Here is a 27,722-nt window from a genome sequence, read left to right as displayed (position 1 = left end):
TGGGGACTTCATCCAAGCCAAGAAGAAGCAGGAGGAACTGAACAGTACCCTGGAAACAATGAGGAAAGCAGCAGCCCAGAAGGACTAGGAGCTCCCTGGCCTCCTCCCAAAGTCTCTGCAATAAAGCTTGTTTTGAAAACCCGGTAAAAACAACACTTCTATTTTCCTTAGGCATTTTTGAATGAACCAAAATGAGTCCTTCAAAATGCAGTTCGAACTGATATTAAATATACTTTTTTTGCCACCGGAGGGCGTACCAAAATACTATTCTGTAGAAGATGTTGATTTGTTTTGCAGTTTTTTTATCCCAAGGGTACCTTCTCAAGATCATACTGCTTCATTTTACTTCTGGCTAATTGTTGGAACCTTTGGGACACATTTTCAAGGACACTTTCTTAGAATCCCACTGTTCGTCCTGTTCCACAGGAGCGTTGAGATTTGCAGGAAAAGCAGGTAGCATCTGGTCGTGGCAGGCAAATTGTTAGTGTGCAAGGTCAGGTTAAGCAGGTAAAGTCCAGTCAAGGCAAAGTCATGATTTTTCTATCTTGTGACTCCTGCAAGGTTAGAGAGATGGGAATATTGCAGGGGACACGTTCTCTGAGTCCATAGATGGTGGCAGGGCTGTGGGAGATAGCTGAATAAGGTACTAATCGTCTCCCAGAAGTCATTTGAGCCTTAGGCTCATTCATCTGTCACCACTCTCCGAAAGGTCCTAAGGCCAGAGATCATATCAGTCATGGTGGCTAAAATAAAAATGAATGTACACCCCCACTGCCCATCTTTTGGACAGTCTGCTGTCAGTGGGTCTTCAGTTCCACATTAAAACAGTGTGGTGGTCTCAGTATTTCTTCATTTGGCTTAATCTTTCATCTTTTGGTGGTAGGTAGAATTCACAGAAAACACACAGAAAACAAAAAACAAATAAAGCATTTGTAAAAGGTAAAGGTAAAGGTACCCCTGCCCGTACGGGCCAGTCTTGACAGACTCTGGGGTTGTGCGCCCATCTCACTTAAGAGGCCAGGGGCCAGCGCTGTCCAGAGACACTTCCGGGTCACGTGGCCAGCGTGACATCGCTACTCTGGCGAGCCAGAGCTGCACACGGAAACGCCGTTTACCTTCCCGCTAGTAAGCGGTCCCTATTTATCTACTTGCACCCGGGGGTGCTTTCGAACTGCTAGGTTGGCAGGCGCTGGGACCAAGCAACGGGAGCGCACCCCGCCGCGGGGATTCGAACCGCCGACCTTTCGATCGGCAAGCCCTAGGCGCTGAGGCTTTTACCCACAGCGCCACCCGCGTCCCAAAAGCATTTGTACCGTTAACCAATTTTCGTTAGGTAATTCTTTGAATATTCACTGTGATGGATGCTGTGGGAACAATGATTGTTGCTGGGAGCCCACTGCACCCTGATTTTGTGTTGACATGTTTTCAGAACACAGTTATAGGTGCTGATTTTAGCCTACAAAGGGGCACAGGATACTTCAGGGGTAGCCAGCCCTTTACCTTCCACATGTTATTGGACCACTGCTCCCATCAGCCTCAGCAGTATTGCTCTTGGTCAAGTATGATGGGAATTGTGGTCTAACAACATCTGAAGGGTACCACATTGGCTACCTTTGGATAACCTGGTTGCTTCCTCCATGTTATCTTGTGGTCATGTCCTTTGATGATAATATTTGGACAACAAAAAATTCAGAATGCTCATGCTGGATCACTTTTTGAGAAGAAAGGGAATTTGGCCAGAGAGCTGTCAGTTGATACCATCTCATCTTTAAGATAAAAACACTATGTATCATTCTGCTAGTATTTTTAGATATGTGTGAGAAGCTTTTGTCCCTCTGAAGGCTGCTGCATCCAGCTGATGATGCTGGAATGTCTTGATACTCCTGTCACTGAATGGGTCTGTCTCCTTGCAGATGATCCAGCTGCTAGCTTGCGACCTACTGCTGTCCCTCCGCACCACTCTGTGGCAGAAACAGATGAACTCCAGCCAGGCCTTGGGAGAGGCCTACCATGCTTCTGCTTCTGAGCTGACAGGATTCCAGCGCGACCTCGGCAGCCTGAGAAAACTGGCCCATAGTTTCAGACCTGCTTATCGAAAGGTAAGATCCTGCCACTTGTAATGAGATGATGACCTGTCCCTTGAGTTCCTGCATGCTGTTCTAAGCCAAAGGGGCAAATGGTCCACGAACTAGGCCAGGACTGGTTTTGGTCCACGAACTAGGCCAGGACTGGTTTTGCTTTGAATTTCCAGCAGTGTGTTTGCAGTGGTGGCTTCCTGCTGGATATGTCCTTACTGTTGTAGACTTTGCCCTTAAGTAGCATTCATTGAGTGTGGGTGTGTGTTGCGGTTTCCCCTGGATTTAAACTAATGTGACACTTCCTGAATGTTCTAAACTCTATGTAAATTATCTCAATAATCCTTAAAACAGTGATGTTTGCCATTCCTATTATCCACATGTCAACCATGTGAGCTGTGAGGATGAGAGAATACGGGGTTGCCTAATGCCAGGTAGCTTTTATGGTGGCTGTGAGATTTGAACTGGGGATTTCCAGCCTGGCAGGCTTAATCACTGCTCTCCACTGGTTTGTAGGCACAAACAGCACAGATGGTTCTGTGGTAGAGTATGGACCACTGCTGGTCAGAAATAGTTGGGTAGCATGCCCCTCTTTTAAAGGGCACATTCCCTGTACACTCTTGCTCAGCAGAAAGGAGTTAGGGAAGGAAAAGTGGCTGAGAGGATTAGCACCAGAAGGTGCAAGCTTATCTGATAAAGGCGCATGCCCAAATCTACAGCACCACAAGGTGATGGAAGGTTGCTAAAATGTAGACGCTACCCATTGTCTTCTGCTTTTCCCCTCCTTCCAGGTGTTCCTGCATGAGGCCACCGTGCGTTTGATGGCAGGGGCCAGTCCCACACGCACTCATCAGCTGCTGGAGCACAGTCTCAGGCGTCGGACACCCCAGAGTACCAAGCAAGGTCAGGAAGCTCTTGTGCCCTTTCTTGTCCATCTCTGCCCTGAACTGGGTCACCACCATCCCGCCCTGTGCACTATCTATCTATAAAATACTTGCAAGCGATGCCAAACCGTATGCGACAAATGCCACAGTTAGTTTAGCCCCCTGGTGTGCAGTTCTAGACACCTTTGGAACCCTAATTAACCTGAAACGGTGGCAAACGTGGTTTTGCTGTCATGAGGAATTGCCCAGAATTGGGAGGGAGAGGGGAAACGTCCCCCCCCCTTCGGTGAGCTGCTTTTTGTCCATAAATTGTAGGATTCAAGCCAGAGTGTTTAAAATGTTTTAAGAAGCGGTGGCACAAAGATGTTTGCTAGCTGACATCTGAGGCTGCTAATTTGAGCAAAAGAAAGGCCTGTCAGGGAGAGGGTGGGCCTCGCCCACCTGTGCAAGTGTCATCTCTCTTACCAGGACAAGGCTGCTAAGTCTGGGCTGCCGGCCAGGTCTCAGCTTGGGGCATCTGAGCCTCTAGAATAAATTACTGCCTAGAGTTTCTGTGGGAGTTGGTTGACTGCTTCTTGCACTCTGTTGGGTAGCACCCATTGCGAAGCAATCTTTTGCTCACCCCAGTGTAGTCTTAAACAAATTGACTCCCATGGTGCACTTATTGCCCCCACAAGCGTGGCATTCCTTGTGATGCCTCTTTTTTCCCATACCTAGGTGAACTGGACGCCCTTCCTGGGCAGAGAGAGAGAGCTACAGCAATTCTCTTAGCCTGCCGCCACCTTCCCCTCTCCTTCCTGTCGTCCCCGGGCCAGCGAGCCGTCCTGCTGGCGGAAGCAGCCCGCACACTGGAGAAAGTTGGAGACAAGCGTTCCTGCAATGATTGTCAGCAGATGATTGTGAAGCTGAGTGGCGGCACAGCAATTGCGGCTTCCTAACTGTGGAGGATTGCAGCCTCGTCGCTCATTGAACAGGATTTTTGCCCCTTCCTACCCCCCCTCTTCTTCCTCCCCCTCCTCCCTTTTTGAACACTGTTCCAGGTTAGGACCATGAAAGTTGTGATACGCTAGCCAGGGTAGGGTCTTCTTGTAAACCAGCTTTTGTTGCTAGTATATGCCTTCTAGTACAAAGGGTGCCCACACTGGAGCTAGAGAGTGTTCGCATTTTCGCACACTGACAGAAGAATTTGCAGTAGTGAGGAAGAAGGGTGGGTTCAGAAAGGTTGGTCCCCCACCTCTTTACAAAGCAATCTATCTTTTGAGGGGGGATTTTCTAGAAAGTAAGAAGAGCTGCCCTCAGCCCTTTTCCTAGCATCTGCGGTGGCCCTTGATCTGCACATCAGGTGCCATATGCTTTTGGCAGGCCCTGAGAGGAGATCTGGCTCCTTGGTCCTCAATGGGTTGCATAGAAGCTTTTCTATAGATTCTGCATTCTCTGAGAGCCTTTGGAGGTTCTCCTAAGGAAGGGCATCACAGTTTTTAATGCAATTTGGGGTTTTTATAGCATTTTATGGCTTTATAAGCACTATGGACAACATCTAGGTTTCTCTTACGTCTTCTGTGTCCTCCCTTCCACCTCTTACTCATGTATCTGCCTCCTGGCAGCCGATGGAGCCATACTGTTGTTAACTTTGGAGTTGTATTTCCATGCCCTAAAAGAGGGGACAAGGATGGACTTAGTGGTGAACCAGAAGCAGATTTAAGCTTGTGATTCAAAAAGCATGCATAGACCAACCACTGCTCTTTGTTTATGCTATTTTTTTTTAAAAAAAAATACCTGCAGGACCCCCACACCTCCCCAAAATCTGGATTAGGATCACAGGGAGGGGATTGAGCATTACTCTTAGAAGTTAGTTGCTGCTGTTTTTTGGGGGGGAAGGAACCCCAAGACAAACTACAGCTTGAGGAAGATTTTCAGCAGGAAAAATAGCACAGAGAGGAAAGGTTAAAAACCCCTCCTGATCAGTGCTCCTACTGTTGCTTTTGTAAATAAAGAGAAACTGTAAGTCTAAGTGCATTTTTTGAATCACACGCTTAAAGTCAGCATTGAGTTTTACCTTAACCAAAAAAGCAAACTAGGGGCTGAATTCATTGTTCTCTGTCCACTAGTGCGAGAGCAGAGCTTAAAGGTTTGGGCCACAAAGAAATCCAATGCAACAGTTGTGCTAGCCGAAGCTTGTTGTGCAGCAATTTTAGGCAATGCATTTGTGCTTTTTTGCACAAAAGTGTTTTGCCAGTGCAACAAGTTTACCGCTAAGTGACTTTAACTTTGCGCTACGTTGGATACAACCCTAGGAATCCTTTTTTCTGATGTTTGATTTCTTTGGTAGCTGCATCTATATGAGTATGTTTAGGATAACAGTCTTAGGACTGGTCCACACTACCAACAGCTGTCTCCTTTGGAGAAGCTTTGACGGTCAAACATATTTATAAAATGGTTTACATATGTAGTGTAGATGTAGTTCTAGAACTTGGAGAAAGAGGAGTGATTGCAACTAGGCCTCCTTGTTGGAAGAATAGGTTCTAAGAAAAGAGATTTTATATTTCATAGAGCTCAGAGTCTCACAAATCACTTTTGCCTTCTCCCGTTGCCTATGCACCATCTCTGTTCTTGCTTAGCCTCTCTTATTTCATCTTCCAAATCTGTCCAAATTAAACACACAAGCACCAAACAAATGAATTGGGGACACATAATTCTTTGGGCAGGCCCACACAACTGTACATTACAGTGGTTCTTGCAGCTAGTGTGCCTTCCATGCGTAACAGCTGAACACTGCTGCAGAACTGAGACCCTCCATTAAAAAAAGAAAAGAATTTCCACCTTAAGCCTCTAACTGACAATTTTAAATTCAAATGAAGCTCTGTGTGTCCCAAAACACATGAAATCCCGGGGGAGGGGCTTTCCAAACACTGAAGCAATTACATAATTAAAGGAACGTGGTCTGAATCGCACAGATAAGAGATGCATATCACATTGATATCAAATTTTTAAAACTTTCCAGAGTAAACCAAAAGATGATCCCACAATAAAGCTTTGGCTAACTTTGGTTATTTTGAAGACCAATTCTCAATCTTCCTGAATATATTGGAACTAATAAGTAGTGTAATTTCATGAACATTCCAAATTTCCCGTTGGTATACATGAGTGGATGTGTTTGAAGGTTGCACTTGCGAAAGGTATCAAAATACACAGTGAAAGTGAACTTTGGAAGTTGCTTTGCCAGGACTAGTTCGTAGGGATGGGGTGTAGGGCATTTAGTTCCATATCTCACATCACATGGATAATCTTGGTTGCTTATCCTACAAACATGGGTAGCAACCATAGTCTAAACTCGTGCCTTGGATTCAGCACTGCAGATCCATGGGCAGTTGTTTAAATGGGCAGGCTAGAAGCTGAGGACCATCCTGTTCTCTTAAGGGTGCTTCCTGACAGCCGTTTTCCCAACGATGGTAGCGACAAAACAGAAAGGGTAACAAACTACCTCAACGAAAAGGTACATTCTAGCAGGATGCCTGGGGTGTTTGGTGCTACCATTGCTGGTTTCCTTCCACAGTTGTTCTGCCACTCACACAGATTGTTCCAGTCTGCTTGGAGTTAGCAGCCATCCATCTGGGATTAACACAAGGACCTGTGTGAATTGTGAGTGTTCAGCGAAGTGATTTAGCATGCCCGACGCTTAGAAAGAAACCTTTCCCATATAGAAGCTCTCATAGCAAATAATTCTGTGCAGTTAAGTTTTGAAGTGTCCGGATTAGTTAATGTGCATCAGAATGTCATCTCCTGTTGACACTGTGTACCGCAGGACATCTCACAGTTCTATGGATTTGAGGCTGTGAAAGCCATTTATACTGTCAAGCAGGAGGGATTACTACGGCTGAGAATGGGCATTGCAGTCGAGGGTAAAAGCCTCATGTTGTACAGCAGGAAGAGGCATTGAGGGTGGTACTGCTAGCTTGTGGAATTATGCTTGCGTAGATGGGACCTCCACAAGGGAATCGCCCTGTCTTTCCATGTACTTCAACCATTTTTTTAAAAGAAGACACCTCATTTATTTATGGGTTTGTTGTCACCCAGGCTATCTCTATATTATTTTTGTGTATATAATGTAACTTTTTTGTGCTTTTATATATGATGTGAAAAGTGTATTTATCCCAATGAAATTAGGAATAAGGATTCTTTGCTATAAGAAAACGTAGCTGGCAATGATGTGAGTGGGTGAGCGTTTCTGGTATATGTCCTGATTGTGACCCTCTCCTGGGGTTCATTGCGCGACTTGTCTAATAAAAATCAAATTGTACGCAACGTCTGATACTTGAAAGAAGCTTCATTAAGAAGAGTGTGTTTTGTTGGGTGGGGGTGTATGAAAAATGTTTAAAACGTTCTCCCACAAAGTGTGCTTGCATACCAGTGGCAGTACAATAATAAAAACGGATAATGGTAGTGGCTAAATAGGATTGTCAGAATGCTGCAGTGTTCAGTGGCCTAATTGAATTGATTAGGTTTTGTTAAGGTTAAATCACCAGCGTTTCCTCTGTCACACAAGGTCCATAAACATAAGCTAGAGTAATTCACGAGGAGTGCAGAACAGATCAGAGTAAGCTGTTAAACATTAGGATTAATCTGCCAATCTTCCCAGCAATCTGAAGGACTTGGAACAGAAAACCTACACTGATGATACATATGCCACAGGTTTGAAAGAACTATGAGGAAGGGTGTATATTATCGATAACATATCTCTTTTAGGGAGAATCCACAGTCTAACAATATTTGAAGGCCACAGGTTCCACATCTCGAGATAGACTTGAATCCTGTAAATCTTTCCTATTACTTTAGCTTTCTCATTGCTGGCTCATATTTATGTTAATGTTATTGTGTTTGAGACCAAGCTCTAGTTTTCTTGACATGGATAGTGGAATTTGGGGCTATCCCTGGGCTTGCTGAATATAGCCTGGAAGCTAAGAAAAAGCCTTTTCTCCTCTTGGTGCCCTTCTACGACATGTCCAGGAGGTAGGTGGCTCCCTGTCATAAGAGCCTGTTGCACCCCAACATTGCTGAAGAGCCAAAAAAAACAACAAAAAACAACAACAAGTGAGTCCAAATTTCTGCACTCAACACCAGATACAGGCTGTTTGGCCTTTTATTTTTCTATTGTCCAGCAGAGGGCAGAAGGAACTTAGTAAAAGAGTACCGTAATTCTAACAACTCCGCTGACCCTCATTTCAGCATTCTGGAGTCCTTGGAGGTAGGTAGGTTGGGTTTTCATAACACCTCAACTTGAATATGTGCCACTAATTTGTAGTCTGAAAATCCTCCTGTATGGAATACAGAACTCTACTTTGTGCAGGCGTGCATTTCTGCACAGATTACAACCCTGGCTGCAGTTTCTATTTTTCATTTTCTTCCATCTCCTAGTAGTCTCTTTCTTCCATTCCCCATATATATATGCATTTTTCTCCTCCCTCAATATGGTCTTTTGGATAGATTAATGAAAACACAAAGACATACCCAGGATATGTGTGTTCTCCACAAAAGGTTCTGGAGTGAAACACACTTTGAACTGCCCTGCCTCTCCACCTCTCTTTTTTTCCTGCCTTTCCACACACCTCCCTAAAAGCAAAGGCAGGTTGGCAGAGACTCACACTGTTTGGCGGACCTGTTTCGGTTCAGCTATTAAAGATTAATCCTGTGGGATTTCCAACGTAAGATTTTAGAATGAGGCCATTGTGCTCTGGGCAGTAGCAGTCTTCCTGCTTTCTCTTCTCATGGTGCCAGTGTTTCATGTGAAGGCAGGAATCGTTTTGCTCCTTCCGAGTCTCAGAAAGTGGCAACAAAGGGAGCACTTCTGAGGAACAAAGTGGAACAAGGAACTGATATTGCCTTTAAGGCAACCTCTGCTGCTACTGATGCTAAGCGTGTGTGTGTGTAGGGGGGTGAGCAAGGAAATGAAGATCAGAGCTGTGCCAATGGAGTGATGTGTCAGTACATCTGACTTATCTGGGCAGTGCCTGGCGGTACTAGATTAAAAGATACGAGGAACTTGCTACAATATGTCTTCAGGACTCTGATTGAAAATTTGTTAAGAAGCCCCTATTTTCTCAAGCCAAATTGCTTTCACTTTCCTTAGCTCCTCTGTAAGCTGGGTCCAAGAAATTCTCTTTTCACAAATGTGGCAGGAAGTTTTGCACATTTGCCCTAGCAGCAGAAGGCAGACACTGCCGCCCCTGCCAGGCACTGGAAACCTCTGTGTGAGGCGTGTGAGTGAACCTTCCAGCCGAGGTGTATAAAATTATGTGGGGAAAGTGTAGGGCGGTCCGTCTCATAACATCATGCCAGAATCCAATGAAGCACTGAATATTGGGAGATTCAGGAAAGACAAAGGTGGTGCTTCTTCCCACAATGCCTACTTAAACTATGGGTATCTACTTCCGACTCTACAATTCTATGATTCTACGAACAAGGGCCCGAATCTGTACATCTCATGAGGGAAAGAAGATCCAGTGATGTCTGCCAACTTGGATGGTTTTAAAGAGGGTTTAGACAAATTCATGGGACTGTCATTGGAGACCTACGTGGTGCGAGCCACACCCCACATTTAAAGCGCATCGTTTCCCTGAAAGAATCCTGGGAACTGTAGCTTGTTAAAGATGCTGAGAGAATGGTGGCTCTGAGGAGTAAACTACACCTCCCAGGATTCTATGGGGGATGCCATTTGCTTAAGTGCATGGTGTGGGTGTGACAGTCAGGTTCATCGGGCTCCTGATTGCTCTTCTGGGCAGGGTTTCTGATGGGATTGTTCCCAACGTGGACAAGCCAGGGATTGAACATGGAACCTTCTGCATGAAAAACATGTACAGTGGTACCTCGGGTTACATACACTTCAGGTTACATATGCTTCAGGTTACCGTACATACGCTTCAGGTTACAGACTCTGCTAACCCAGAAATAGTACCTCGGGTTAAGAACTTTGCTTCAGGGTGAGAACAGAAATTGTGTGACAGTGGCACAGCAGCAGTGGGAGGCCCCATTAGCTAAAGTGGTGCTTCAGGTTAAGAACATTTTCAGGTTAAGAACAGACCTCCAGAACGAATTAAGTACATAACCAGAGGTACCACTGTACTCTGCTACTGAGATCAGAACAGAACTCAGTCAGTTATACTCAGCTAGTGGAGGCAACCCCTCTTTTTTGTTTCTGAAGCACTGCTGGGCAATCCCTGGAGAGGACACAATAGACAGTTTGCAGGGGGCAGGTTAGCAGGTATCACTTTTCTTGATGGGCACAACACCTCAAGTTTTCCTCGCACAGAACATCCCATGTCCTTGAGCAATCCCTAGGCTGACGCAACATTTTACTTCCATCTTGAACAGGAAGACTCGATAAGCGGGGAAGGGACAACTTGAGTTAATATTAAACTGGCTGAAGCCGTTCTCCCCCCCCCCTTCCCTTGGCTGCCATCTCCCCAACTATTTGCCCAACAGTCTGTAAAGAGCTTGCTGGCAAGAGTGATTAAAATGGATCAAGATGCCTTCTAGCTGTGTGTGCTCCATTTATTACAAGTCACCACAAAACAGACCTGCCTTTCAAAGAAGCTGACAAATGGTCCAGGCTATCAAAGGAGAACCCCAAAACGATACCTCTCAGTTGGTGAGCACGCCTAGTATCATCCAGTTGATGCTGCTGGCAGCATTTCACATACAGTTGTACCTCAGGTTAAGTGCTTAATTCATTCCGGAGGTCCGTTCTCAACCTGAAACTGTTCTTAACCTGAAGCACCACTTTAGCTAATGGGGCCTCCTGCTGCCGCCGCGCCGCCAGAGCATGATTTCTGTTCTCATCCTAAAGCAAAGTTCTTAACCTGAGGTAATATTTCTGGGTTAACGGAGTCTAACCTGAAGCGTATGTAACCTGAAGCGTATGTAACCCGAGGTACCACTGTATTTTGCTTCACTGGTGCCTTGATTTGGGGTGGTACCCTCTTTTGGAACCCATCTGGTTCCGTCTGAAGACTGCATTGCAGAATCATTTTCAAATAAACTTAACTCCTGGTAAGAATGGGTGAATGGGAGTGGGTAGCAATCTATGCTATAGGTGAAAAGCTAAGGCATTCAGTTGCGAAACTGGATAGGTAGAAGCACATGTGATTTAGTGGCAAATAATGTTATTTATTTGGAACTTATAGCTTGCCTTTTCTATCATAAGAGTTTGCCATCCATGGTGACTAACAATAAACAAGATGAAATAAGAATTAATGTGATTGTGACCTGTTGCCAACTCATATTTATTTTATTTTTAAATATTTGTACTTACAGTTTGCCTTTCACTGAACTGTCTCAGGGATGGCTGTCCACTTGGTCACTGAATATCCCCATTGAAGCCTCAATAGATGACATTCCCTCACCATTTGCACTGGTCTTCCCCACAGTGCTGTTCTTGCCAGGTCTTGCCAGGATAATGTGGACAAAGAGTTTTGGAATCTGCTAAAGCATGCATATTTATTCGTAGGTCATTGTGTGTCCTTCACCTCTTGTTGGGTGATGTGAATCATATTATGATGTGCCTTCAAAGAGAGTTCTATGAAAGCAGCCTCAAAAGAGCTTGAAATGTGAGGAACAAAATACAGCGTGTTTTGTATATGCCAAGAACGGCATTTTGCCAAGCTCCATTCATGTTGGGACACCTGGTGTTTTATTATATAAATTTCCACAGCCCAGATTTGAATAAAAGCGAAGTTTTTCAAAATGTATGTGCCTATCTATCAAAAAATGAAAATGCCAATTCCTGTGAGGTTGAATTCTGAGGAGAGGAGGCTTCATGAACACATAGGTCCTCAGGCACACATATGTCCAGACAATGAGATCTCCTGGGAAATTTTATTATTTAACAAAGGACAAAAAAGTACAGACCAAATGCACTTGGGGTTCCTTAGGTATGTGCATTCCATGTTCTCGTCAGGCCTACACCTCTTTCACCTGCATAATCCCCAGCCTAATAAATTTATGCCTGAACACTGTTGTTATAGCAGGAAGCCAATAAAGGTGCCAACCATAATTCCAGAAGGGCAGCCATCTTTGTTTGCTGCAGTCCAAAACAATGAAGCGTTCTTGTAGCATCTTAAAGACAAACCAGTTTATTGTGGTATTTGCTTTCCTGGTACTAGAATTCACTTCAGATTTCTCAAGCCCAAATGAAACAAAAGCAAGATTTTATAGAACAGATGTGCCTATCTATCTAAAATAAATCTGGCCAATTCCTGACACAACTGACGTGTGAGGGGAGGAGGCTAATTCAGGAAAGCAAAGACATAAAGACGTTAGACTTTTAAGGTGTGTAAAGGAAATGAACTGCTCTGTTGTATTGTACAATAATACAAAATCTTCATTTGAGGATTAGGAGGTTAATTTGTTAAGCCTAAACTGTCCAGAGATACAATTGGGAGGAAAATAATAATTGAGAATGTAGTGCTTTGCTGTTGGGAAGAAGGTGCAGTACTTTTTTGAGGTTTCGTGGATTGGGATAGGCAGGAATTAATGTAGCTCTAGGCTGTATCTGCCAGTGACATGCTTTGAGAGTTAGATCAAGGTGGCATCTGAGAATGGAAGAATAAATAACATATAGTCAGCCTGGAGGCCTTATGCATGACTATCACACAATTTTGTAATCTTAGGGCCTATATCAAGATAGGAAAAGTAGATTTGTATTTAATCCTTTGTTTATTTGGTCTTCCGCTCCAAGTGGGAGGCAAGCTGTGTATGCTGTTCCTATGTTAAATCTTTTTCCTAAGTACGAACATTAAAAAAACAAAAACTTAGTAAACTGTTAATCTAAATTCATAACGCTTTGTATTCTCAATTCTTTTCACCACTTCATGCTTCAGTCTAGTTCCACAATGCTTTGAAGTGTCCTTGAGGGCATTTTAGGCTGTTTGGTGAGAGACAACCAGGGTAAAAAATATATATATATTTCACCTGGTGGCAGTGGAAAGAAGCAACACGTGCAATTACTTGACTGGATACAATCTCCTGTGAAAGGTCCAGAGGGAAATCATAGAACTGTAGAGTTGGAAAGAGTCCCAGGGGTCATTTAATCCAACCCTTGCACTGCAGGAATCACAGCTAAAGGATCCCTGGCAGATGACCATCCAACCTCTTTTTAAAAACCAGTGAAGAAGAGTCTACCACCTTCTGAGGGAGCCAGTTCCACTTTAGAACAGCTCTTAAGTTCTTCCTGATGTTTAGTCAGAAACTCCTTTCTTGCCATTTGAATCCATTGGCTCAGGTCCTATCCTCTAAAATACTGCAGCTGTCTCTGCAGATGAATGCTGGTCCCACCTCCTCTCTTGCCCCATAATTGCACCACCCACAATCCTTCAGATTAGGTAAAGAGTTTGCTCTGCGATCCAGCCACTGCCACCACTTCTGCAGGTTAAATTATTTGACAAAAGGTTCCCCAGGGCTTTGCTGCCATGCACTCCCGAGAGAGAACTCGCTGATTTCCTGGATGTGATCCATTCATTCCCCCAACAAAGCCACACGCTGTGTGAACCTGGCTTTGTTAATTCCTGCGCCATTATCTATGCACTTGTAAGGTTGTGTTTTGTTTGGAAACAAGAGTGGGGATGCGTGATGATAAATTTCTGTGTTGGGCAATCTCCTGCTGCGAGGCTTGAAGCGAGAAGCCTAGCAACAGCGGAGCCTGTTTGTTATGGGAGCATCAGGAACGGCATCAGGCTGTGCAGAACAGAGAACAAGCAGTGGCCCAGTTCAAATTCACAACCTGGTGCTTCCCCCAGTTTGCCTCTGAAGTAAGCACCTTCCTGGTTGCTTCTGTGGTAGCACCATATGAAAAGTCAGCATTTGTATATGCTAGCCTTCCCCAACCTTGCACCCTCCAGATGTCCTGGGCAACATCTCCCTTTGCTGGCTGTGGGTTGTCATCCAAAACAGCTGGAGGACGCCAGCTTGGGAACGGTAAACAGCTAGGGCTAGGTTTGTACCAAAAAAAAGGAGATTTCGGTCCATTGTGAGAGAAGATGCACCAGAGGTTTACTCCAATTCCAGTCACACCAAGCAGAGGAACATGTTGTGTCCAGTCTTTGTTGTATCAAAGCATCATAAGCTGCATTTGCACATAACAACAAGTCAGACTTATTGTAGTTTATTAATGAATGAGCAATAAGCTGGTGCACACTCTCCAGTCTCTCCCACTTTGCTTTTCCCTTTGTGTGAGTTGGGGTAGACAAGCCAGGAAGATTTGGCTTCCCAATTTCTTTGAATCAGGAATTGTGGCTTGTTCAATCCATCGATCAATTCTTTATTGCTGCCCAAAAGACCCAATAGACAAAATTCAGTGCATATAAAATACATTAAAAAGTACACAAACTACTTGGACAAATCATTAAGACTATGCTTTTTTCAGACTTTTGTCTAACACAAATTTATCTCTGATCCTGACCACCTCAGAAATAAATTTGACAATGGCCAAAGTCACACTGGGAATTTTAATGTCTTGTAGGAACTTGGCATAGAATTGGCAGGTTTTCCGGGTAGATTTGCCATTAGTGGATTAATCAAATGTTGTTGGACCTGCTTATATATTCTACAGGACAGGATAATGTGCTTCAGGCATTCTTCCTGGTTAGTATAAGGACATAATCATGTGAAATAAGGGACACCAGCAAATCTACCTCGGAACATTTCAGAGGGAAACACATTAAGTCTGGCCTTAGTAAAAAGTCTACCATTATTGGTGACTGGCAAATTCTTTAAATATTCAACTGTGTAAAATGACCTGACATACTGTATACTCACAGCACTTGGTGAGCAGGATGAAAATGAGGGGGCCCACAGATCACAGAAGGCAAAATCCCAGTCTTTGTTTTACTGATTTTAGGGCAGTGTCATAACCCATATGTAAAAGAAGGTCTGAAGACAAACCAATTGAAGCAGCTTTTTGGGGCAATGAGCTTGGACCAACAGTTTAAGTACTCATCCTGAGATAAATGAAGGAGTAACCCTGTGCCCAATTTAAAAACACCGAACTTACACCAATATTTGAAGCCTGACCATCAGGCCCTTGTCACCCAGTTTCTAACAGTATGACTGAATTTGGAACACAAGCTCCTTAACAAGACATGATTGCCAGATGATTTGTTGTTGGCTTGCTGGCTATGACTTACTAGGGAGCAACACATCACAATCCCTAGTTTGGGTGTAATAGGAAGCCAAGGTTTCCTGGCTTGTTTGTTCCCCTTGCGGTGGAGAGGAGCAAAGAGGGAGAGAGAAATGGTGGCACAGCAAACAGTGGTTTGATAGAGAAGGACAACATGCTGCTTGCTGACTGTAAACCACAACAAATCAGAAAGTCTGGCTTATTTCATGAGTCTACACACATATTTCCTACTCAGTGTTGTGAAATGAAAGCCATCTCCTGCTATTGTGGTGAACCACCAACTCCAGTCACACTGGTTCCTTTTTGGTTTGCTAGATCAAACCTTAAATAAGAAAGCTGATTTTCCAACCTATGGCTGAAATTTCTACAAGGCTCCATGGGTGCACAACTCACACTCTCCCCTGACACATAATCACACTCTTCCACACTCTTCACAGCACGGTTCTTCCTGTACCTTCATGACAGGCAGCACTACCCTTTCTCAGAGTTTGGTGGGAAATATCCCCTAGAAAGCAATGCCCCCTCCTCTTTTTCAACCCCCTGTTAAGGATCCACGATAGTGACTCTCTGACAAGTGGCAGGCAAAAAAACATGTCAGCAGTATATAGGATTTATATGCGACAAGAAATATTAACAAATGGCCTTAAACCAAAAGGTTTGATAGAGAAGGACAAGAATCAAGCGAAGAACAAAGGGAACTGTGTAAAAATTTCTTCCAGCCCTTGGCAGTTCCCTTTTGGAACAGTTTATTACTGCTTTCATTGTTGTATTCCCATTTATTTTTATTTTTTGCATTTGTTTAACCACCGGGAAAGGCAGAAGAGGAATGTTATATTGGGCAAATGTTCAAACACAATGTTCTGGTTAATTATTGCAGCAGTTTGTCTTGTCCTTTGACTTGGCCTTTCTTGGAGAGGGGAAAAGAATGATATATTTTATTTACCCCGCTCCCCACTTTCCCTTTGATGCATCTCCATGCAGAACGGTAGTGGAGTCCTCAGGTTTCCAGTGGATGCTGACCATTCTGGGATGTGCGATGTGATGAAGACGTGAGCTACAAACATGAGTCGTGCATCGAATTGTGGAGCGACATGCATGCCGGTTTCACCACGCATGCTGGCCGAGTTCTGTCAGGATGCAGAAAACAGAGGGCCACAGCAAATGGGCAAGTTCTGTTAGGAGCCGCAGACGATCCCTCAGCACCAGTGGCCAAGCTTCCTTCCTAATTCCCTTGCTCTCTCACAGAACCTAGCAGTGCCAGCCGAGAGGAGGGGGTTGCTCTGCCAAGTCAACACTAGGTGCTCCAGCTTGACAAGGCAGGCCACACCTCACAGGCTGCTTGAATATTTCAAAGGGAGGGGAGATTGAGGAGGAGGTCTGCTCTAGACAGTGACTTCCGTCTTGCTGTTGGTGGAGAAGGGCCGCTGCTGCTGGGCATAGTGGGTGGGCGTCTGGCTGAAGACCTCGGGGAGCTTCTCGATGCTGAACTGGCGCTTGGTGGTGTAAGCCTGCCGTCGAAAGTCGGGGTGGTTGGGATCCCACCCTGGTTTGAAGGCCGGGCTGCCTGCCAGTGTGTGGGCACTGGCTTTCATCACTTTGGCCTTCTGTCCTGGTGTTGCCAAGCCAATCAGAGCACAGCCATCCTGAAAGGGAGAAACGTCTTTCTGGTGTAGCGTCAAGGGAGGGAAGGATAGCGTGGCTGATGGCGGCATGTCCACCACAGGAAACCGCTTGTAGAATTCCTCAGGAGCACTTTCTGGAAGGGAATAAATGGAACAGAGCAGAAAACGAAGGGCAAAACGTTCTTAAGGTTGTGATGGCTCTCCTGACAGCTCTGTAACCATCTAACCATCCTGCTTGTGAGTATCACTAGAGGGTTAGGGATGTTAAATGTTAACTAATTCCACCTGTACATAAGCAGGAGAAGGTTAATGTCAGGTCTGCCAAAAGCATGAGACACACTCAGTCTTGGTTTGTGTGTCAGGCTAAGCCAAACCACACATTAATCCAGGATTGTTCAGGTTCCCAGTCATTCTGCTGTGCTCAGCTAAGCCAGGGTTTGGCTTGGCAAGTTGTCTGAATCCAAGTTTGTAGTTTATCTCTGCTGAACAAGCCACAAGCTGTGAACCATAGGACAAACCGTGGTTACAACTTGTGGATAGTCTAGAGACGGCTGAACCATGAGCCCAGATTCAAAGGATCTGACAACCCATGGCATAGCACATCAGCAGATTGAACAAGGAGGAGCAAAGCAGTCGCCACCTCCTCTCCTAGAGCTCAGAGGTTTGTGCAAAGCGATGGTTTGGCTTAACATGACAGGCAAGCCAAGCCATGGTCAACAAAAGGGTAGATTTCAACAACTTAGATAAGAATGATACAAAGTCTAATATATAATTACATCAAAGAGCAAACATGCAGGTATTTTGATATTGGCAGGAAAATCCACCATTGCTTTGAACACCTGTGAGTACAGCTAGATAGGCTTTGGCTTTCTGCATAGGCCTTTATTTTAAATAACTTTGTTTGTGGTTACCATAACAACGAGGCCTTCTTGAATAGGTTAAAACCTGAAGAAATGGCTCAGAGTGATTTGAGGTGCTCACCCCTTCTCTATGTCATAGGCTGGTCCATTGAGGCTCTCCAGCTGTTGGTAGAATCCATCGCCATACCTTTATCCAGCCTTTGCCAACCTGCTGTCCCCCAAATGTTTTGAACGACAGCTCCCATCCACCCCTAGCATTGCACAACTATGCTGACTGAAGCTGTTGTAGATCAAAACACCTGGAGGGCACCATGCCGTCAAAGGCTGTCTTAAGGCCTTAAAAACTCTTCCAAAGTGTGAGGAATAATAATTGCATAAGGGGGTGATTAATATTTGTTAAAGGGCAACTAATCCACGTTAAATTATTTTTGTCATCAGCTCTTAGTCATCTGCTCTGTATTCAACACCCCCACTGTAGTTGGGCCATGAGACTCACTCTGTTTGCCCTCAGCTCATGACTTATTCATCTTTCCAAAACATCTCCCTTTTCTGGCGTAGCTCATGTTTTTCTTCCCCTGCAATCACTTTTCTTTCTTTCCCACCTCATTCAATCTTCCTCTGGCATTAGTGAAATCCAGCATTTACTACTAGCGATGGGCAAATCTGTGAATTTTGGTTTCTCTCAGTTTCTCATGTCTCACTTCTCCACATTTTCACATCAGTTTGTATATATTTTTTTTTAAACCCAACAACAACCAAAGTCCTCATTAATATGCATCAGCATTAACATATGAACTGCTAATATGCACGTTTTCGTATGCAATTTTGCCTAAACACATTTTTCACAACACAATTTCCCATAATATAATGCATAATTTTATCCACTAACACTTGCTTTTTATGCACATGTCCCCCTAGTATATGAACTTTCGTCACATTGCATGGCTGGAAAACTGCACTGCAAAATTGGAAAAAGCATGAGATCCAAAAGGTGGCAGCATTCCAGTTCATGTGTTGTTTTGGAAAGTGGAATGAGGTTTATCTTTAAATGCGACCTGAATCCAGTTTCTCCACCTTCTCCAGCTACTACCCAGCAAAATGGAAGGCCAGCAACATGGTGGGGAAAATTTGGTCCAGCACAATGGTCCCACTTCCTTGTGGACCTTACAATCTCCCTCCCTCCCACTTCATACATGTCAGAGGTCATCTCACCTCTGCACAGAAGGCTACATTCTGTCAGAGGTTCCTAGGCACACCCCATGCAAACATCTCTCCATCAAGGCAAGCGAGAGACATTGCAACAGTCCAAGAACACATTGCAGCTGGGCAAAAACACCTGAGAAGGGTGTGAAGCATGCCTAGGGCAGGGGCATGGTCTGGACTATGGCCAGACGGAAAAGCTTGACCCATGTTTTGGCTCCCAGGCCTCAGGTTCCCCACCCCTAGTCAACAAAGACACAATGATGATGTCACCCTGTACACAGCAATGGGCCGATGGGCATGAGTACATGGAGATATATCATACCACACTGGGACAACCAGCTCTCACAGCCTTCCTCCAGCAAATGCCAACCTAACTTTGCCCGGCAAGAGATGCAGTGCCGCAATACCTACCTACAGCCTTGAGAGTTGCATACTTGGCATAGTCGGGCGCTTGGTGCGGCAGCGTGCTTGCCATTTGCAGCCGATTGTTGTGTGAATGCGACAGCCCAATCTGTGAGACGCTGGAGGGGTTAACCACAGCGTTGTTCAAGTGGTTCTTGTCTGGAAGCAGAAGGAGGTGGCAAGGTAAGGCTTCAGCACAATCCGCTCAGTGTCCTGGGCCCTCCCAAGTGCGAGCAGAATTGCAAATTCGGTTTCCCAAGAAAGTGGACCCCGTGCCAGGCAGAGAGACAGTGAGGCACAGTAGACAGACTTCTGGAGGTAACAGCAGTTGATGGAGAAGGACAAACACCTACAACCCACCTCCAATGCCAGGACACCACCTAGAAATTGCATCGCAGGAGGTTGAAGTAGGTGACCCTTAGGGTCCCTTCAAACTCTACAATTCTACAATTCAACAGATGAATTCTTTTTAAAACACTTCAAATATGTGACAAGAAAAGATGTAAACCCTAGTGGCTGGATGAAGTTCTCTGGCTATGTCTGTGTGAATGAATTGGCATTAGTAGCTATATGGCAAGGGATGTTTAAGGCAAAGCTCTGTTAGGAAGAGAAACAGAATTTGTTGCTCTCTCTGCCTCTTTCTTTCTTTGGCTGGGTTTCTACCTTTACCATTCTTCTGACAGGCAGAAATTCAGCTGGTGGGGAGGATGTGAGTCATTGGAATTAATGCGCATCGCTAACTTAGATCCATAAATTTCATTGGGTCTACTCTATGAGTATGACCAGCATTGGAAACAACCCATTGCAATGGATTGGTTTGTGGTCATTTCATTCTGCACCAAGTAAAGTATTTTTTAGCCCCCCAACCCCCCCGACTTGTCCCAAAGGTGGCAACCTAGGCTAGGGACTTCCCTGGAAACCTAGTGGGGAAGCAAGATGTTGGAAGGGTTAATGCTGTGAACCCCTCCATCTGATGCCTAGGTTGTATACATGTGTAAATAAAACTATATATGCTAAAGATGCCACCGTCTCCATTGACCTCCAATCCAAGGAAACTGAACCCTGGGTGAGCACAGGAATCTCTGAAGCCTCTTGCTGCTCAGAGATTGGGATGAGCACAACAGTAATACAGCAAACAGGAGGAGGCTTTCCATAGCCTATTGATTTGCTTGCGTTGTGTAATTCTTTTCTCACCTCACCACCTGCTGCCGGTTAATCTTGTGACAGCAAAACCTTTTGGGCAGAGTTTGTGCCTTTTGCAAAGCATGTCGGGGATAATGGATCCCAGCCTTAATTAAGGATTTGGGGGCCCGGCAGTATCAGGCGATGGTGATTATGAAGACGATCTGAATGGTTATCTCTCAGATTTCATTCTTCAGGGCCTCAAGCGAGTGACACTCGTCAGTTCTCACTTCAGTTAACCAGTGTTCAAAGGTGATAGGGAGGGAGGCAGGGAGAGGAGGGAGGGAATCTGTATTTAAACTGGGACAAGTGTCATGGGCAAACAAGAGAGGAGGAGACAGAGCGCTCTCTCGGCCCCAGGCAGAACTGAGTCACAGCACAAAGAGAAGCAGCAGCAAACCATCCCCCCCATCAGCTGGATGTAAATCGGAGCACAGATAGCCCCTTGCCTGCCAGCCCCCCCCCCCCCGCCCCACGCAAGGAATTAGCAAGGAAGAGATTGTATGTGTAAAATGTTTGGGGGAAGTGTGCATGTGGGGGAATCCTGCCCTCATCTAGTCACTGGTGCGCTCAGATGGTTTTTACCCTGGCGACCGTTCACCTTGCAAAATGTGGGGGCTGACATTGCCAGAGGTCACACATCCCCCCCCCCATGATGACCAGCTGCACTTCTCCGCAGGGGTGTCCCACCCCCCACCCCCACTCAAGAGCAGCAGAGGCTGAAAAGATACAGGGAAAGGATTACTGCCAATTGTTCCCTTTCCAAATTGTCATGAGCAGTTAAGTCAGAAAGCTATCTGCTCCAATATTAGTATTCTTATTCTTATTTCTTAACAATATTTCTATGCTGGCCAGTAACTATCATCTATCTCAACCAGTGAAGTCAGTGAAGGTCCTGTGTGAGTGAGGCGGTTGGAGGACGGATGGCGGGTAACAGATTGAGGTTGAATTCTGACAAGACAGAGGTACTGTTTTGGGGGGACAAGAGACGGGTGGGTGTTGAGGACTCCCTGGTCCTGAATGGGGTAACTGTGCCCCTGAAGGACCAGGTGTGCAGCCTGGGAGTCATTTTGGACTCACAGCTGTCCATGGAGGAGCAGGTCAATTCTATATCCAGGGCAGCTGTCTACCAGCTCCATCTGGTATGCAGGCTGAGACCCTACCTGCCCGTGGACTGTCTTGCCAGAGTGGTGCATGCTCTGGTTATCTCCCGCTTGGACTACTGCAATGCACTCTACGTGGGGCTACCTTTGAAGGTGACCCAGAAGCTACAACTAATCCAGAATGCAGCAGCTAGACTGGTGACTGGGAGTGGCCACTGGGACCATGTAACACTGGTCCTAAAGGATCTTCATTGGCTCCTAGTGCGTTTCCGAGCACAATTCAAACTGTTGGTGCTGGCCTTTAAAGCCATAAATGGCATCGGCCCTGTAGACCTGAAGGAGCGTCTCATCCCCCATCGCTCTGCCCAGAAACTGAGGTCCTTCGAGGATCTTCTGCTGGTTCCCTCACTGCGAGAAACGAGATTACAGGGAGCTAGGCAGAGGGCCGGCCTTCTTGGTAGTGGTGCCTGCCCTGTGGAACACCTTCCCATCAGATGTCAAGGAAATAAGCAACTATCTGACTTTTAGAAGACACCTGAAGGCAGCTATGTTTGATGTTTTAGTATGTTCTGATATATGCTGTGAGCCGCTCAGAGTGGCTGGGGAAACCCAGCTAGTTGGGCGGAGTATAAAAAGAAAACCAACCTATTGCCATCATCATCCCTCCCTGCCCAGGGTTCCTAGGTGCTTCCAGAAATAAGTAGAACAGGTAGCAGTCCAACAAGTACAGCTTCTCCCCCACCCCACCCATGGAGGCAGCTTAGCAGAAACGCTTCAAGTTTCTGCCTCTTACGCATATGCTCTGCTGGAAACATTTAATGGGGCAGCAGTACTGGATTACTGTTTGTATACATTTGCATACATTATGTAGGCATTTATGGACTTGGTAAGTTTGTTATACAGTTGATACTGATGTGGATGCATGGATTGCATTTGTGTCCCCATCCCCCTTAGGTGCCTTGGGCTGCCTTTGGGGAAGAAAGGTAGGTTATAAATATGGAATGGCATGCAACATTCAACAAAAAGAGAGGGAGAATATATTTTCTTCCTTTACTGATACCAAGTAGTGCTTAGACTAAAGGTTTTCTGAGGGCAGCTTGGCATATTGAGGGTTGAGGATAAGCATTATATAGGACATGCAAGGATGTGAGGTGGGGAGGGGGCTGTCCCTCCTCCACACAGACCACGTGTGATGAGGCTTCAGGAGTGCTTCCACATGGCAACCCTCCTGTATAACCTTGAAGGGTGCTCCTGTGCCTTTAAGAGCCAGGCAGAAGGAACATGTCCAGCAGGTGCAGCACTGTTCATTTTGGGGACTCTAGGTTTCTATCCCTGCCTTAGGTGTTTCCTTGCACATCCAGTGCGTAGAAGTCCTCTTTTGGGTTGTTTCACACAGGTGATGCCCCCCCCCCTGAACCAAACTGGTTGTGTGAATTGTCACCAAACCCTCAAGAAGAAGAATACTCCTGCATCAATAGGAGTATAGCATCTAGATCAAGGGAAGTAATAGTGCCACTGTATTCTGCTCTGGTCAGACCTCACCTGGAGTACTGTGTCCAGTTCTGGGCACCACAGTTCAAGAAGGACACTGACAAACTGGAATGTGTCCAGAGGAGGGCAACCAAAATGGTCAAAGGCCTGGAAACGATGCCTTATGAGGAACGGCTAAGGGAGCTGGGCATGTTTAGCCTGGAGAAGAGGAGGTTAAGGGGTGATATGATAGCCATGTTCAAATATATAAAAGGATGTCACATAGAGGAGGGAGAAAGGTTGTTTTCTGCTGCTCCAGAGAAGCGGACACGGAGCAACTACAAGAAAGAAGATTCCACCTAAACATTAGGAAGAACTTCCTGACAGTAAGAGCTGTTCGACAGTGGAATTTGCTGCCAAGGAGTGTGGTGGAGTCTCCTTCTTTGGAGGTCTTTAAGCAGAGGCTTGACAACCATATGTCAGGAGTGCTCTGATGGTGTTTCCTGCTTGGCAGGGGGTTGGACTCGATGGCCCTTGTGGTCTCTTCCAACTCTATGATTCTATGATTCCAAGAAGGAGAAGGAGAAGGAGGAGGAGGAGGAGAAGGAGGAGAAGGAGAAGGAGAAGGAGAAGGAGAAGGAGAAGGAGAAGGAGAAGGAGAAGGAGAAGGAGAAGGAGAAGGAGAAGGAGAGTTTGGATTTGATATCCCGCTTTATCACTAGCCGAAGGAGTCTCAAAGCGGCTAACATTCTCCTTTCCCTTCCTCCCCCACAACAAACACTCTGTGAGGTGAGTGAGGCTGAGAGACTTCAGAGAAGTGTGACTGGCCCAAGGTCACCCAGCAGCTGCATGTGGAGGAGCGGAGACGCGAACCCGGTTCACCAGATTACAAGTCTACCACTCTTAACCACTACACCACACTGGATGAGAAACCTGTGAACCTGGGATATTCTGTATACAAAGAAAGTTTTCTCCTACACAGGCTGCATACAATACCACACATTTAAAGCACACGCCTTCCCCCAAAGAATCATGGGAACTGTAGTTTACCCCCACTTTACTGTGCCCTTAACAAATTGCAGATCCTAGATTTTTGGCTGGGAGAAGGAGAACAGCCTAGCTGTGTTTTAAGCTGTTAATATGCACACAGCAGAGGACTTTGTGATTATCTTACCTGTGCTATTCCTGGGAGATCGAGAAAACCCATCGCCAATCTGGACCTGCACACTGCCAATGTGGCTCTCTGGCAAGATGTCAGATGGTCCATGTCCTCCTGGCTGTTTCAGGAGATCCGTGAGCGTCCTAGAAAAGGTATGGAGGGGAATTAAGCAGTGCCATCATAAGTAAAGATCCTGAGCTGTTGTTACTGTGAGTATAATTCTGACACTTTTGTCATGTGTCATTTTGGTTCACACGTTGTTTACCCTTGGCACCTGCTTGCCTTTCCAGACACTCACAGCAAGGTATGTGCCCTTGCTGTTCATTTGTTGCACAAGCCTTCCTGCTCAGAATGGAACAGGCTTCTGTTTGATGGATGCCTCCTTTTCTCAGCGCTTAAAACTGGAAGGGGAAGCACCTTTTTCTTTCATACACTGATAGAGCTCAGTTTTTCTTGAAAGGGGCTGAACAATTTTCATGGTCATATGGCAACTTGCATGATAACTTTTAAAATAATAATAAGACAAAAGCCCTAGAGAATAGCCCAAACCCAGCAGTTATTGCATTCTCATACCTTTTCACAATTGCTTTTATAACTTCAGCATGAAGTGCCAAATTACTTCACGTAAGGAACATCTATAATTTGTGTCACATTTGCATTTGAAACACTAGGAGCCTTTCCTGCAATTCCCAGGGGCTCCTGGGCCGAACCATGTGCACTTACGATAGTGCGGCTCCAGAGTCCGTTATACCAAATGGTTCTTTCTTCATGCAAATTGACACGGACGCAAACTGGGTGGCAGGAGATTCCTGGCAGGAGATTCTTAAGTGAAGTTCACAACTGCATTCATTTTTCTTGACACAGATTACTGTGAAATGTGAAGCTAGAGCAATCAAGGACTCGTTTACCTGTCGTTTCAAACAAAATGATGCTTAATGGATAACCTTTCTGTGGTATTCTTTGGTTCTGGCTGAAGAATACCGTAGTTCTTATTCTCATGCTAGGTCTCAATGTGTGATATGCTTTCCTAAAAAAGCCTTGAGCTCTTGCTACCAAGTTCCACTGAGCCTTTGCTTAAAACACACTTCACTTATGTGCCTTGATGGGCTAAAGCACGTGCTGAAAGGAGAACCTCAGGAGGACTATGGGTTTTTCATTCTGGAATAAAAGGATGCTTACAGTGGCCCGTTCCTCAGAAACCTATATATTTTGTAAAGACGTATAGCCCTTAATTTCCTGCATCTGATTTAGGAACAAGATTTGACACTGACCACTAAGGTACCTTTGTAGTAGAATAGCAGCAGCAGCAACAACAACAACAGTTGTCTTATTTATTATGGGAATAATCAAAGCTATTCTTTTCATTGATATAATGGAGGATCAGTATGACAAAGGATTGTGGTGCATTGATCCATGCAGTTTGGGGTTGGAATCTTGCAACCCCTGTGCAATAGCTCAGTCAGTAGAGCAGAAGACTCTTAATCTCAAGGTTGTGGGTTGGAGCCCCACATCAGGCAAAAATATTGCTGAATTGCAGGGATTTGGACTAGATGACCCTCACGAACCCTTCCAACTCTACAATTCCATGATTCTAACCCCAAATGTCATACACAACAGAAACCTCATTGCCAGCGGGAGGGGAATTCAAACATAAATGCCAGAGGGGGATTGAGTTCCTGGAGATAGCAGCTGGCTATATATATGAAATCCTGTATGCCAGGATCCAAGTTTGGGATCTTTGGTGAGAGAACCCTAGCAGAGATTTAAAGTCACAAAATATGCAGCAAAGTGTGGAAATATAGGCTGTTAGACCTTTAAAATATGCCCTTCCAAGTGAGTTTCAAAATTTCGCTCTTCCACCCCAGCACAGGAAAAAAACCACACATTTGGTAAGTTAAAAAACGGTTTACTTACAAACTCTTCAAAGGTTTGGTTTATGTGCTTTTTCATACATCAGCAGAAAATTTGCACAGCTAGTAAAATTTAGTTTAGTTACAAAGTGGTAAAGTTCCTAAATTATTGGTACAGGAGTACAAGAGTGGCTGGTGACAGCCATGCAGTTGAGCTGGAGCAACCAGCTCAAACCTTATTCACACATTGAATTCAAAGGTAGATTGGGGGGTGGGGGTGGACAATAGACTTGATTACCTATTTCCTCCTAAGGTAAGGGAAGTGACATAGCTAAGCCTGGCAGGACAGCTTAGTCTATGGTATTAACTTCTTCATGCATTAATAAGACTTAAGCATGCTGGTTATCCCACATCTGCGGGATGGTGTTTGCAGTGCATGGGACAGGGAGAGTTGAGAGTTCCAAGCTGTGACACCCCAGCCACAAAGCACCATCACACTGCAATTAGGCTTTCCCCCAGACTAATTGCAGGAGGAGTGATGTGATGGAGGGAGGATGCAGGGCACATGGGGGCAAATGGGAAGGAGCTATTTCCCACCCCGATTTACACATATGTACAGGTTGAATATAGGTGGAAATTCACAGCATGAAAAACCTCGGCAGATACTGATTCCCTACCCCAATGTGCTTCTAGGGCTTGATTTTTGCTCTCTGACCTGCAGCCTGACTTGTGTCTGAGTTCTCTCCCAGCGACTTTCTTTGCACAGACCACATTAGCACATCCTGAGCTGGAGAAAGGGAAGGGTAAGCATGCCCTCTTCCCGGAAGGCTCTCCACTTCCAGAAGTGTTTATATTTTCATGTTTTAATGAGATTGTGTTACTGTGCATTTTAATTATAGATGTTTATATTTTAATGCTTGTGTAATTGGTTTTTATACTTGTAAATAGTTTCGAAGCCTATTCTGGCATTAAGCAGGATATATATATATATATATATATATATGCAGGTTTTGGTGTCCTCGGGTGTCTTCCCGTGTAAAAGTTGGGGTGTCTAGGCGACGTTTCGACGAGGTCTCACTCGTCATCTTCAGGCTGGTGCTTTCGGCTTCTTGTTACTGGAACAGAGCAGGATCTCAGTGTTTGAGTTCCTATAAATACTGTTGAGGGGGTGTGGTGTATAGCCTCCAATATTCTGGGCAGAGAGGAAGTTCCCAGGCTAGTGTGCCTTTTCTTCTTTTGTTCCTTAATTACTTGAGGGATATCTTGAGTGATTTCTTGAGTGATATCCTGAGTACCACTTAGGTGGGTCATTAGGTGTGGATTAGTTGCTAAAGTCTTTGTGTCTTGACCTCTTGAACTTTGTGAAGAGTTTTTCTGAGAAGATGGCTGTACTGCACTTAGTTGTGCTCTGGCTTGGCTTCGTGTATAGGGGCGAGCTGTGGTTTTGTGGCCTGTGTCAGCCAGATCTGTGTAGGGATTGCAGGGGGGTGCAGCATCCGGAGGTGCCACCATGGTTTGGCTACTGGATGGTGTCTGTAATTTATCTGTGGAGAGGGTCTGGGTTTGGGTCTGGTGTGGTTGATTGGTGATGGCGTTCTGTGTGCCTCTGGATCTGGTGTCAGTTTTTGTGGGGAGGGCTAATTTCCAGATGTCTGGCAAGCGGGATGTGTCGTCACGTTTGTTCATGTTGTGAGGGTGTTTCTCTATCTCGATGGCTTCCATGAAGCCATCGATGGCTTCCCACAA

The 27,722-nt window shown here is 45.3% G+C and overlaps 2 protein-coding genes and 1 long non-coding RNA gene across 3 annotated transcripts in view; 2 read left to right on the top strand and 1 right to left on the bottom strand.

Moving 5' to 3' along the window:
• SREBF2 (sterol regulatory element binding transcription factor 2) overlaps positions 1-7,261 on the top strand; it is a 35,709-nt gene extending 28,448 nt beyond the window's left edge. The window contains exons 17-19 of the mRNA XM_081928648.1: positions 1,914-2,099; positions 2,867-2,978; positions 3,677-7,261. Coding sequence (XP_081784774.1) covers positions 1,914-2,099; positions 2,867-2,978; positions 3,677-3,897 — 519 coding nt within the window. The 3' untranslated portion in view covers positions 3,898-7,261. The remainder of the gene's footprint in view (positions 1-1,913; positions 2,100-2,866; positions 2,979-3,676) is intronic.
• Positions 7,262-9,737: 2,476 nt separating this feature from the next.
• LOC309379499 lies at positions 9,738-12,790 on the top strand. The gene is made up of 3 exons (XR_014172514.1): positions 9,738-9,840; positions 9,878-10,601; positions 11,267-12,790. It is a non-coding gene; the product is annotated as an uncharacterized lncRNA (long non-coding RNA).
• A 2,931-nt stretch (positions 12,791-15,721) lies between these two features.
• The window catches only part of SHISA8 (shisa family member 8), a 31,937-nt gene continuing 19,936 nt past the window's right edge, over positions 15,722-27,722 (bottom strand). The window contains exons 2-4 of the mRNA XM_081928689.1: positions 24,142-24,269; positions 19,222-19,371; positions 15,722-16,881 (exon numbers count right to left, since the gene is read on the bottom strand). Coding sequence (XP_081784815.1) covers positions 16,508-16,881; positions 19,222-19,371; positions 24,142-24,269 — 652 coding nt within the window. The 3' untranslated portion in view covers positions 15,722-16,507. The remainder of the gene's footprint in view (positions 16,882-19,221; positions 19,372-24,141; positions 24,270-27,722) is intronic.

Source organism: Podarcis melisellensis (genome assembly GCF_964234715.1).
Source record: "Podarcis melisellensis genome assembly, chromosome: 10".
Classification (NCBI taxonomy): Eukaryota; Metazoa; Chordata; class Lepidosauria; order Squamata; family Lacertidae; genus Podarcis; species Podarcis melisellensis.
The sequence above is the reverse complement of the archived record's forward strand: the minus strand, read 5'-3'. Positions and strand labels throughout refer to the sequence as shown.